Raw genomic sequence first — 13,776 nt, 5'->3', positions numbered from 1 at the left:
CCCCTACTATACTACATTTTTTCCAGCTGTCCTCCAAATAGGAATTATCCATCCCCCACCCCTTTTTTTTCCAAGTTATTTGCTATGACAGAAAGTGTTACTGTAAATGTTTTTATACCTTAACTATTGACTTTCAGTAGTGACCTCTACATTCATTGAAATACATCCAGTATCACCAACATTTCCCTCAAGCAAAACAGTGGTCAGCATTTTTTAATAGAGAAAATACACTCCTCTCCTTAAAAATAATTTTTAAAGGTCATTAAATACCATCAGCTGCAATGGCCATAGAGTATTCAAGGCAGTGTGTAAAACAAACAGAAAAAATAAAACAAACAAACAAAAAACCCCTCTGATATGCATTTGGAACAAACTCCTGCTCTGCATCACTGCCCTGGGATATTATACATAAGTCATAGCACAACGCCAGCATACATGGGAAGTGGGATTTTTCCTGGCATTGTGCACCATAAATGCAGAACGCTTATTCCATAAAAAGACACAGAACAAGACAGGCATGTTTGTTGTTAAAGGAAACCATGTTTGTGACTAATACATTAGAGATCCCATTCAAGAACAATCCATCCTTATGTAAAAATTACTTTTGGAGGCTGCCAAGGTCATTGAAATATGCAGGTTATCAATCATACATGTGTGGGTTAGAGAAGATAAAGCTGATGAGGGACACAAGCTATATCTTAAAGTCTCCAAAATCTTCCAAGTTTTCCTTTTGTGAGGTCTTAGAAATTTCAAGTTTCTGTCAGCTCACCTCATTTTTCCTGACTTTTCTCTGGAAATATCAGTGCTTTTATATCCTTTCAGCCAAGACTGTATGTGTATTTCATTGTGTATCCAGAACTCCTGGGGGCTCAATTGGCTTTCTGTAAGCCCCTCATGGCTCATCAGTGGGACTTCCCATAAACTTTGTAGGGAAGGGGGTTGAGGGAGTCTGGGGAGGGGGGTGGGGATTGGGGCAATGTAGAGGTGGGAGACCAGTGAACTGCCTCTTTGCTAAATCATCTCAAATCAAGCCTTAGGTAAAATGCCTGTCAGATCAGAATGAGCAGGAACCATTTCTATTCATATGTAGTCAACTTTTCAATTTTTTTTCCATTCTTAATCCAGGTATTTAACTTTTTTCTCTCCCTTGCTGCCTTTACTTTGTTTACTTTTTAATACCTCCTGCAAAGAGCTTGAGGCACAGAACTAAAATAAACTCTAAGTAGTCCAATGACTTTTTTTTGCCCTACTTTGTATCCCCAGAACTTTACAGTACCTGGCATATTGCAGGTGCTTAATAAATACTGTTTGACTAGTAAAACGATTCAGCAGAGAAAAGAGAGAAGTTAAACACATGGGTCAATTGAGTTATATTTTCTTTTTTTTCTTTTTGGAGGGGGGAAGGCAGGGCAGTTGGGGTTAAGTGACTTGCCCAAGGTCATACAGCTAGCAAGTGTTGAATGTCTGAGGCTGAATTTGAACTCAGGTTATCCTAACTCCAGGGCTAGTGCTCTATTCACTGTGCCACCTAGCTGCCCCAAGTTATTTTATTTAAATCATTACAGGGGTGGGGAACCTGCAGCCTTGAGGACACATGTGGCCTTCTAGGTCCTTGCCTGTGGCCTTTTGACTGAGTCCAAGTTTTGCAGAACAAATGCTTTTATTAAGGGGATTTGTTCTGTGAAGTTTGGAGTCAGTCAAAGGGTTGCACTTAAGGACCTAGAAGGCCACATGTGGTCTCAAGGCCATAGGCTTCCAAGCCCTGGACTCTATAGCATGAATTACATTCATAGTATCTATACTCTCACTGCTGTGGACAATAACATTATAGGAGCTATTACCTTCATTATGATTATGTTCTTACTTTACATTTCTTATACCTATCTACCTTCAACACAAAACCTACTCTGCTGTCTCTTCGTGGAACAAGATCAGCCTTGGGTCCTCAGTGGCCATGATAGTACAACACCCTTTTTTTCAGAGTGAGGCTGGTGAGGGGTTCTGTCAAACTAGAAAATCTTCAAGCCTGGATTTAGTGACAGGTTATAATCTTAAAATCAGACTAGATAATATTGATGATGCTCATCTGCTAAAGTTTAGCCACCAGTGATTTTTTTTTCAGGTACAACAACTCATGAATGTCTCCACTAACATATTCTGATATGCACTAGTAGAGGGTGTACTAAGCCTAATGACATTGTAAATACTTAAAATAATTGTTCAAATATTTCTGCTTTTGATTTCATCCTCCACATTGGTATCAAAGTCTTGTTCCTAAAGCCTAGTTCTGTCCATATCAATCTCTGGCTCAATAAAAGCCAAAGGATACCTTGTACCTCTATTATCAAATACAAACTCATCTATTTAGCATTTAAAAGCCCTCTGTAGCTTGGCTTCAGTGTTCCCTTCACACAATCTTTGATCCAACCAAACTGCCTTCTTGATGTCCCTTATATGATACACTCCATCTCCCATCTCTACTGGGAATGATCATTGAATATTCCTCAGTGGAAATTTTGCCTAAGTACTTCAAAGATCTTCTTTGGAAGACAAATGAGGTTAGGAATGACTTTAGACTTCATGTTTAAAACAAATGTCCATTATTAATTATAAGGACTCAAGAATTTTAGTTCTTAAAAGTCACAAAACACAATAAACAATTGAATGTATATATAATATATATTTTAAAAGCTATTTCTTTGTTTTCCAGGTTCATCTAATGTTTCCTGATCATGTCCCCAAGCCTTGCTGTGCACCAACTAAGCTGAATGCAATCTCTGTGCTGTATTTTGATGATAGTTCTAATGTCATTCTGAAAAAATACCGAAATATGGTTGTGCGTTCATGTGGTTGCCACTGAAATTAAGTGATAATATCATAGCAACAATATTAAATTTTAAACTAAGGTTTATCAGACTGCAATTAAAAAGTATATGTTTAGAGAAGAAGGAATTCTCTAAATCCATTCCAGTTCAGTCCATCTTTCATCCTATGTACAGTATTATGTATATAGAAGCTTTTTATTTATTCACAGGTATGTAGTCTCTTTAATGGGTGAATTATCAGTACAATCTAATTTCTAGATCATCGCAGTATATGATAGATCTGAGTTTTAGTGGGTTATATGGAGAGCCATAAACCCATTCCATTTCAACATTTAAAAAAAAATCTGTACAGTTTTCCTGAAACTAGAACTCCTGTGACTGTTTTATATTGTTGAAAGAAATTGAATACATTTGGAAATGTTGTGCCAATGAAAACCATGGTAGGATATTTATTTAGAGAAGAAACTAAAGAAAAATAATAATAACAACCCAAACAAAAGTGCTTTGATCAACTCAATTTGTCTTTGAGGGATCCTGCTCCATTCGATAAAGTGAAATGTTGAACCGATGCTGAGTAAATAAATGGTAGGTAGAACATAGAAACTGAAAGATTGCACATAATTGTTATAACTGTTTGCTTTAACAGAATCAGTGTAACTCTAGGAGCATTTTACTTCTTGGCTAGTGGAATGTAGATTTTGCAAAAAGCTCAAAGTTTCAGGAATTATGTGGAGACAGACTTGAGCCTGTATCCATAACTTTCCAAGTTAACACTAAAAAATTGTAGTACAACCGTCTTACCTCAAATAAATCATGTCTGTCTATTATCTCAAGCACTACTGCTGCGGATTTTTTTTCATGTTTAATAACTTAGTCCAAAATAAAGAAACACATACATGAGCCACCTTGTCCCTTAGACAAGAGTTACTGTATGTGTCCAGGAGCAGGACTTCAACAGAGCCGTTTTCTTGAGCTCCCTGTTACATATAACTAGGCTTGCTGATTGATGTGATGCTAGGGTTCCTTGTTGGGGGAAAGTACTGAAACTCAACTGAATAAAATTACCCAAAACAAAACCCTCTAGTATAATTTTGACACACAAGTTGATACATTTAAATAAAATGTTCTTAGAGAATTTGCCATTGAGAAAAAAACAGCTGAAATTCATTTTTCATATTTTTGAGAATGTGGTAGTTTAAATCCATGTTGTTGTTGTTTTTTAATGGATATTTCATAAAACTTTGTCCCAGTACAATCAATTCCAAGAGAAAAGATTCAGTTGTATGTATGTGTGCATGTGTGTTCTTCCCTCTGAAATTAATTTATTTTCTCTCACTGTTGGAATGTATTCTAAAACCATTCTAAAACACACAGTTAACTTTTTGAAGAATGGGCTGTTGTTTTCCAGGACAGTTCTCTTTATGGACTCACCTCCAGATTTATAAGTAGTGACTTCATTACCTTCCATAACTCTGCGTATTTGCAGTTCATGTGAAAATGAATAAAGCACAGTACCACTTGTGAGTTTTCTCACTTGGGGTCATTTGGTTAAAAAATGATATCAGGAATAACTTCAAAAGAGTTATGAGTTTGTTTGTGATTCAGGTATATGGCTATGCTGTTTTAAACACAATTTATCCTAGAGAAAATTTGATGGTAACTGTATTTTTGAGGTACATTAAGTAATATATTTTTGAATAATGGTGTACCATTGTGAGAATTTTTTTAAAAAACTGAAGTTTATAATATTATTCATTAAAATGTGCTGTTTAAATATATTTCTATATTTTAAAATATAATAAACCTGTAACGCTATAGGTGGCTGTATTGTGTGCTTTTTAAAAAAATATATCTGATTTTCATTATAAACAAATATAAAGCACAAGTATTGGAGACAGTCTGGAGACAGAGTTTAGGAGGATACATGATTTCTTTATTTTTTTTTTATTAGTCACATGAAAAACTGATTATACTTTTTTTGCTTGACCTTGAAATGCAGAACTCAGACAAAGTGTGTGGGAATTATAAGGAAACAGATTTCAGCTCAATGTAAAGAAAAGATCCCCAACAAAAATAGTTGTCCATGCATGGAATGATTTGCCTTAAAGTATGGTTAATTCTTATGCCTTAAGGCCAGAAAGGCATTTGGTGAAATTACTGAGGAATTTACAGCTTGGAATCAGTTGATGGCCTGGAGGACCAGTGAAGATTCTCCCTGAGAGATCCAGAAAAGTCATAAACTATGTAACATAGAGACAATAACTGGGATTTTCATAAATTATAAGTTAACTAGATTTCATTATCCCATTACTATATTAACCTGGAATGGGCTGCTTAGGAAGTGATGGCTTCCCTATCACTGAAAATGTTCAAAAAAAGACTAGATGGTTACTATTCAAGTATGTTGTAGATGAGGGTGATTGTTCTGGTATAGGTTGAACTAAATGACCACTGAAATCCTTTCCAAATCTGAAAACCTACAATTTGTAACATAGCCATGAATTGCATTTTTTGTATTGATATATAGAAAGTAGATTCATTATCTGATCTCAATAATATCAAATGTATTATTGCTTTCCTTTAAGCTATTCAAATAGCAAGGGTCATCAAGAGGTATTAGAAAAGAGGAAAGATGGAAAAAATGCTCAGGAAATGCCTCACTTTCCCTTTCTGTAGGGGATGAAATTTGCATTAGTATTTTCCCATACTACAAAGTCATATATAAGTATACCACTGGGATTTAATTTATACATATTCTGGATTACCTTATTTTCAGATTATTTTAACACTTTTTATCATTTCACATATTCCTTCTTTATCTTTAACTTGTTCATATTCAGGATTTGAAAGAACTTGGACTCATTCCTGTTAGGGTCCTTGTTGCATTCTTTAAAACAGAAGGAAAATAAAAGACCATATTGGAACTGAAAAAATAGAAGAAGGGAAGAAAGGACATGATTCATTTTTCCCTAACAGAATGAACTGTGTCATTTTATAATCCTTGTATCACCATTGGACAAACTAAGCCAGATTCAACTGGCTACTTTGCAGTCTGGCAAGTATTAGCTCCCAAGACATTCTGGAATGAATAATTAGCTCACATAGCAGTCCCATTCAAAGCAAAAGAGATCCAAATTCCAAAATACAAGTAACCATCTCATAACCATGTAGTCAAGTGTTCAATCCATCATTCAGTGTGCATCTCAAATTACCTGCTTCTCTGTCTGTTTCTTTCCCCTAATCTTCCTTGCATGTATAAAACAGAAGAAAATATGACTTCCTGGATTTTTTTTATGATTGGTCATGGGTTTCCAAACCTGTGATTTTATCATGATAGTGAAATTTTGGTTTTAAATTCTCTCCTTTTGAGAGTGCATATTGGCAATTCTGTAATACACCCTGTGTCATCAGATGGGTGAATAGTAATAAATCCAGAGGAATTAATTAAAAATGAATCATTAATTCACATGTAATAAGCATAGCATACATTTAATGTCAATGGGGCAAAAACCAGGGGAAAAGGAGGGGCTTCCCTCTCCACTTTGGTGCAGGTGTAGTTATCCTCTTAGTAATCCCTTAGTTATCCGCTTTGGTCAACTATGAGTACACTTTTAATTGGAATTTTAATTGGCCTAGTTTCCAAAGAACCAGAACAAATTACCATATTTCACATAATTATAACTTCCAGTAGTGCATATTTGAATATATATGCTAAAGAGGCTATCTTCACCCCTTAGGACTCTTTTTCTCTGCTGGTCTTGCTTATTGTTGAAGAGCATCTCCCACCTTGAGGCAACATGTCACTGGCCCTGAGGAAGGAGGGCCTAAGGAACTCTGGTCAGGAAGACCTTAGTTTAAATCTGGTCTCAGACATTCACTAAGTGTTATCTTCTTGACAAATCATTAATGTCTGATTCAGTTTTCTCAACTGTGAAATGGGAATAATAGCATCCACTTCCTAAAGTTGTTGTGAAGATCAAATGACATAACATTTGTAAAGTACTTACTTAGCACAATGTCACATAGAAGAGACTTAAAACGTTTCTTTTTTTCCTTCTATTCCCTCCTTCCTCCCTCTCTTCCTTCCTTTCTTCTTTCCTTTCTTCCTTCTTTCTCTCCATCTTTCCCACCCTCCTTCCCTAGTTTTTTTTCCTTCCTTCCCTGTCTTCCTCTTTCATTCTTTTCTTCTTTCCTTCTTTCCTCCTTTTCTCCCTCCAACCCTCAGGATCAAGTTTACACCTCCAGAAAGCATGGAAAAAGTTTAAGGGAGTAATATTTACTATTTTAGTGAACCTTGCTTAGTGTTCAAATAGAGAACATCTGATCTGCTCTGAACTGTGTGTGGGGCTTGAATAGGGTTAGGAACTGAGAAGGGAACCTCCCATATGTAACACCAAAGGAGTGGTGCTCAAGAACAGAAAAGGTTCCTGTGTATACTATTGCAATAACCATTCTTCTGTTGCAGATCATATGGCTAGAAGATTAGGATACCCCAAATGGGGGGGGGGGGAAACAGATATAACATTTATGTTAAAAGAAATAATGGCAAAAAGACCAAAAACTTAGAATGTTTATTTTAATTTGGGTGTGTGTTGCATCCTTTTGCTTGCTCCTGGGTTGCATGCAGCCTTGATAGCAAACAGATTTGCAGTTTTTGTGAGAAAATAGGAAATGCAAAACCCTTGATGAAAAACCCTAGTATGCAGTACATACAGGGAGCCAAAGCACAGGGCAAGGAGGTGGAAGAGGAGATAGGAAATGGCAAATGTTATAAATCATGGCTTGATTATTGTTTTAGTTTTTTTTTCTAGAATCTAGACAAGGGGTAAAACTTGTGTGGTAAAACTTGGACTCATCCAAGGTCCTAGAATGTCACATGTGGCCTTTGAGGCTGCAGATTCCCCATCCCTGATCTAGACTAAAGAAAATTCTGGGGGAAATGTTATTTTCTTCAGCATCCAGGGGGGTCTACTTTAGCAAGCTATTGATTTTTTTTTCATGATTTTCTTGCATCACTATCATTTCTCTTTCCAATTTTTCCTCTACTTCTCTTACTTGATTTTCAAAATCCTTTTTGAGCTCTTCCATGACCTGAGACCAATTCATATTTTTCTTGGAGGCTTTGGATGTAGGAGCTTTGACTTTATTGTCTTCTTCTGGTTGTAGGTTTTGATCTTCCTTATCACCAAAGTAAGATTCTATAGTCTGATTTTTTTCTATTGTTTGCTTATTTTCCCAAATAAGTATTTGATGTTTTTATCTCTTTGTTAAGGTAGGACTCTACTTACAGTGTGGAGGGTGTACTTTCCCAAGCTTCAGGGGTTTGATGCAGTTGTTTTTAGAGATATTTCTAGGGACCTGTCAATTTTAATTCTTCCAGGGTAGTAGGATCATGGGAAAAGTGTTTGCTCCTCTCCTAGCCTCTCCTCTGGTCTGCGAGTGACAACATGCACCCTTTACTGCCTTGAAACTATGAGGAGGATCCCTTCTCCACAGCCAATGCAAGCCCTGCAATACCAGCAGTACTTTTTCCCCAGGAATGCCACCCAAGACTGTGACCAAGATACAAGCACGGGTAAAGCAAGAGAATACTGCCTTAGTGCCAGGAAAGACATTCCTGCAATGCCCCTCTGAACAAGTACCCAATCCCCCCACTCTCTATGGGCTGAAGCAGCCACTGCCACTGCTGCCACACTGTGACTGAGATTGGATCTTTCTCCTCTCTCACCCATATCCCACAGACCTTTCCTACTGACCTTTTAAGTTGTCTTTGGTATTTGTGGTCCAAGAAGTCTGGAGACCACCACAGCTTCCACCAAATCAGTCCTCTGAGGCCTGCTCCAGGTTTTCTGGGGTCCTGTCTGTGCCAGTGTGGCCCACGTTGGACTGCACTCCTCTCTCAGACTGGTACAACAGACCTTTCCTGTGGACCTTCCAGGTTGTCTTGGGCTGGAAATTTGTTTCACTTTGTTATTTTGTGAATTCTGCTGCTCTAGAATTTATTTAGAGTCATTTTTAAAGGTATTTGGAGGGGTTTGGGGGAGAACTCAAGCAAGCCCCTACTTTTATTCCACCATCTTGGTTTTGCCTCCATTTCAGGGAAAGTGTTAATGATTCAGATTGAGCTTAAAAATGCACGATGCCTATTTTATTTTTCAGAGAATTGGTTGCTAACCATTCTTAACCGCTGCCACTGAGACAGACAAACTGTGTTCTTTTATTTTATTTTGGGGGCTAATACACTTCTCTGATGACATTCCTCCCTTGCAGTGTGTCATTCTGCACATACATACCTATCATGCTCTTCATCTTCCTTTGTTGACCCACAACTTAATTTCTTTGCAGATTCTTGTATTCCATGATTCAGTCATAGAGAATCACAAAATTGGTATTTATAATCTGGCTGTTATTTTATGAAGAAGTTTGAGGCCATTTAAAAATTATATCATTACATGACATAAAAATAAAATTAGATGTTTTCTTTATCCTTATTTTACTCCTCCACAGCTAGGAAAACATTTCTTTATAAAATCTAAGTATGAACCTGAGGTGATGTGAGACTTTCCAAGAAAGTGAGAGTATGTGGTTTATCTTCCTTTTGGCCTGTGAACACAGAAGTGAAAATGGATTGGAATTCACTCAACATTCTTTTTTTTTTTCAAAGCAATTGGCATTAAGTAATTTGCTCAAGGTTACACAGCCAGTTATTTCTGGGTGTGGTGCTAAGTATCTGAGCCTGGATTTGATCCCCAGGTCATCCCTATACTGGGGCAGGTGCTCTTACTCTCTGAGCCACCTGGCCGCCCCTAAGTAATTGGGGTTAAGTAACTTGCTCAAGGTTACATGGCCAGGTGTTTCTTGGTGGGTGCTAAGTGTCTGATCCCGGATTCGATCCCCAGGTCATCCTGACACCGGGGCCAGTGCTCTTACTTGCTGTGCTACCTGGCCGCCACTCAACATTCATTTAACAAATATTTTTGTTTCTTTCCTTGTGTGAGAATACAAAGCAGTGAGTGAAAATTTTCATCTTTTCTAAAGTTGTCACATTCTATCATTTCATTTTTTTTAATGAAATGATCCCCCCTTTAAATGATAAAATAACCTTTAAAATTAAATCTAATTTCAAAAATTGGGAAGTTCTGATGGCAACCCTTTGATAAAATAGGGATGTAGTAAACTCAGTAATCACTTGCCTTGTGGTTAGAAAGGTACTGAAGGGTAGATACCAGCTTCTAAAGGACCTCTTTCTTCAACTCCTGGCTGTTAGTGCCCTCTCTTTCATCAAATGACCAATTTTGTCATGTTGGTCTGGAAAGAAACTCAGGCCCGCTAGTCCAACTCCTTCATTTTGTAGGTGATAAAACTGAGATTCAGGGAGAGTAACTAACTAACTATATAGGAAAATAACATCAGTGAGTAAGACACTCCTATAAAGCTATAAAGGATGGCTACAAACAATGAATTTTTAATTTATCTTGGGAAGGAGAAGTTTGTAATATATGAAGAACTACTTATTAATAAGTGTATCTTCTAAGTGTCTGATTGATACACATTGCAATCTTACTTTGACTAAATGAAGAAATCTTAGGGAATTTGCCTGAGATACTGAGAAGATAACTGACTTGCCCAAGGTCAAAGGGATAATATAGTATGTGTCAGGTCTACCTGCCTACAAACCCTATACACCATCCATTACACTGTGCATACTTCTGTAGCTATAATGAAAAGTAAAAGTTTCAGATTGCAACATGAAAGATTTAGATGAACCATAAGGAAATCATTCTGAATAGTAGTCGACACTGAACCAGGGTTTCCAAGGGAGATTTTGAAATCCCTTATAAAATAAGAAAGACAGCATCTGTTTAGGATTGTCTGTGTATAGATTTGCTTTGAGGACACTTACAGCGCTATAATTTCAATTGTATAGCATTGAAAGTCATTTGGTTCTCACACTCACCCTTCTTTTTGGCTAACTCTTAACAGCCATGATTCACAAATCAGGGGATCATGTTTTCAACTGAGCTTAAATAGAATGAAATGGTATTTTCTGGAGTCCATTCCAGCACAGAAGATTGCTGCCAATGAAAGGACCTAAATTTTAGCACCCAACATGCCTAGAGCTACATTTCAGAGAATAGGAGCTTATGCTGGGTGAAAATTATAGCAAATTTGATGAGGGATTCCAAGCTACAATTAAAATTTGATCTGATAATATATAATCTGTCATTGCTGATTATGCCAGCAGTGTAAATCTCTGATATAAATTTTCCTGATTACTACTTTTTTCTACATCTGTGCTAAGCATACTTCTTTCATTTCCCTGAATTTAAAGATCAATGTTCCAACTTTTGCCTCTTGACCCTGAAATGGTTGCTTCAGCATGCTCTGTATTTTATCTGTTTTATTATTCAAGGTCCTTAACAGCTCTCCCAGGGAATGTTGTTTCCTAGACAATGTTTTGGGACATGATTGAGAAGAGCTTAGCTAAAGTCTATTGCTCATTTAACTGAGAAGCACATCTTGCAAAGGTCTGTTTTTCTCACTTCTGCCTTCTTGCTTTCTGCCCATCAAAACAATGGTCTGCATATCTCCTCTCCAACAAAGGGAGCTATAATTTCCCCTTCCCTCCTACTTCCCCTAAAAGGGAGCAAGATACTCAAAATCAAATTATTGAGAATTTTCCCCAACAACATGGTAAGATAAAGCAGCAACAAAGAAAACAAATGAAGGAAAAATCCATGGAATGAAGAAATCCTATAAATTGAAAGAATAGAAGTTCAATTTATTGTCCAAAAATAGCACTTAGTGTTGCCCAATGGAAATCTGAGGTATTTATTTAAAAGCTCATTTTACCACATAATTTTGACAAGCATGTGTTTGTATTGTGAAGGCAAGATATAATGCACATAAATGAGCATGTGCACAGAGAAAGAGAGAGGTCTTCCCAAGATTGAAAATAATACTGCCAATTAAAATCAGAAAACGGAGATTTATTAGGTACCTACTATGTTCACAGTGCTGAAGACACAAGGGCAAAATACTGTACCAGGTGTCATTAGCTCACAGTCTAATGGGAGACACGATATAAAAACAACTATGTATGAACAAGATGTGTACAGAAAACAAACAAATAGCTTTGATTTGTCATATAAATTATCTGCTTTGTTGGGGCATACTAGGATATAATCTTAAATTTATCCACAGCATTAAGGATATTAATGTAGTATAATTATGCCTTTCAGGTAGTCCAGCAATTCTTACCTTATCTCTTCTTGATCTATTTTCCAGGTCAGTTATTTTACCATTAAGATGTTTTGCATTTCTTCCTTTTTAAGGATTATTTTTGAATTTATTTAATTGTTTCTTTGTTTCTCGTGGAGTCATTCATTACCTTTTACTTGACCAACTCTAATTTTAAGGAGTTCGTTTAGTCAGTGAGATTTTGTACCTCTTTTGCCATTTGGTCAATTTTAATTCTTAAAAAGTTATTTTCAATATATTTTTGTGCCTCTTTTATTAAGCTGTAAATTCTCATCTAATAATTTTCTAGTATAGCTCACATTTCTTTTCCCAATTCTTCTATTTTTCTTATTTGATTTTAGAAATCATTTTTGATCTTTTTATCTCTTTCTTTAGCTCTTCTATTCTTATTGGGTTTGTGTCCAATTTGCATTTTCTTCACTTACAGACATTTTCAAGTTATTGTCTTCTTCTGAGTTTGTGTCTTGAACTTTCCTATCACCATAGTAACTTTATATGGTTGGGTTCTTTTTTGTTGTTGTTGTTCATTTTTCTTCATTTTTCCATTCCACTTCTTGACTTTGAACTTTATACTAGAATTTGGCTCTCTTCACCTCTGGGATGGGAGTAAAAGTTGTAAGGCAGAAGAATGATTTCCCTGGGCTTCTCTCATTTTTCATGATTTCACAGCTAAATCTGAAGGACTTTGTTTTGGGTGTTTCCAATGTGGTTTGATCTGCATAGAAGTCTAGTCGCTACCTTCCTGATCTGCTCTCTTGTCTTTATACAGTAGGGTTCCTGCTCTCTTGTGAATATAATTCCTCTACTCTGCCCTGGAATCATGACCTGGGACCTGGAAAATGGGAACTAGAGCTGCCAAATGGTGTCTGATGCAACATCAAGTACTACCCCTGGAATCTTTCTGAACAGGTTTTCAGTCTTCTTGTGATAGATGTTGCCCCATAGCCCACAGTAGGAGTCATATCTGCCCTGCTGTGTATCTGGCCAGCCCTCACTCCAGTGTCCACAGACCTCTCTTTCTGTCTTCCTAAGTTGCCCTGTTAGTCAGAGTGAATGTGATTGGCTTCAAAATTGTTCAGTGTTTTGTGAGGTTGTTTTATTGGAGAGATTTTAGAAGAGGTTTGGAAGTTGCGACCTTTGACTCTACCATCTTAACTCCATCTTTGATATTAAAGTAATATGTTGGAAACCAAGCTGAATTTGGAAATAGAGGGTCTTTATTCAAATCCTAGCTCTTTCATTTACTCCCTTAGTGATCCTGCACAAGTTAATTTACCTCTCCATATCTTAGTTTCCTCATGTGGAAATAAGGATTTTGTATAATGTGGTCTTTAAAATTCTTTCCAGCTCTAAATTCTATAATATAATGTTGACATCTTATTCATTTCCAAGAGAAAAATGTGCAAAAATAAGTATTTAACCTATTTTTTGAATGATGAGAAGGATCTGTCATAAAAGTATAAAGCAAGCTAAAGTTTATTCTTTGGTTCTGGATAGGTCAAATACACAGTGTAGTTCACTATAATTCCTCTGTTACTAACCCTTAACTACAGTTTTGCAAAGTAGCACTATATTTTAGAATCATTGGTTTGAAAAAAAATTATTTTAAGTAGTCTATTTCTTCTCTTTTCCCATGAAGATTTTTTTAATCTTCACAATGTATCTTATAGTCTGTCCTTTTTCATATTTA

The 13,776-nt window shown here is 36.5% G+C and overlaps 1 protein-coding gene across 1 annotated transcript in view; it reads left to right on the top strand.

Annotated features, from left to right (window-relative positions):
* BMP5 (bone morphogenetic protein 5) overlaps positions 1–4,624 on the top strand; it is a 186,642-nt gene extending 182,018 nt beyond the window's left edge. The window contains exon 7 of the mRNA XM_069070648.1: positions 2,711–4,624. Within this exon, the coding sequence (XP_068926749.1) occupies positions 2,711–2,860 (150 nt within the window). The 3' untranslated portion in view covers positions 2,861–4,624. The remainder of the gene's footprint in view (positions 1–2,710) is intronic.
* The last annotated feature ends 9,152 nt before the right edge of the window (positions 4,625–13,776 follow it).

The sequence above is a fragment of the Petaurus breviceps genome, unplaced genomic scaffold (assembly GCF_028583685.1).
Source record: "Petaurus breviceps papuanus isolate PSGF00001 unplaced genomic scaffold, PetGlider_PUasm1.0 90822, whole genome shotgun sequence".
Lineage (NCBI taxonomy): Eukaryota > Metazoa > Chordata > Mammalia > Diprotodontia > Petauridae > Petaurus > Petaurus breviceps.
Note: the sequence above shows the minus strand (reverse complement) of the source record. Positions and strands in the feature narration are given on the sequence as shown.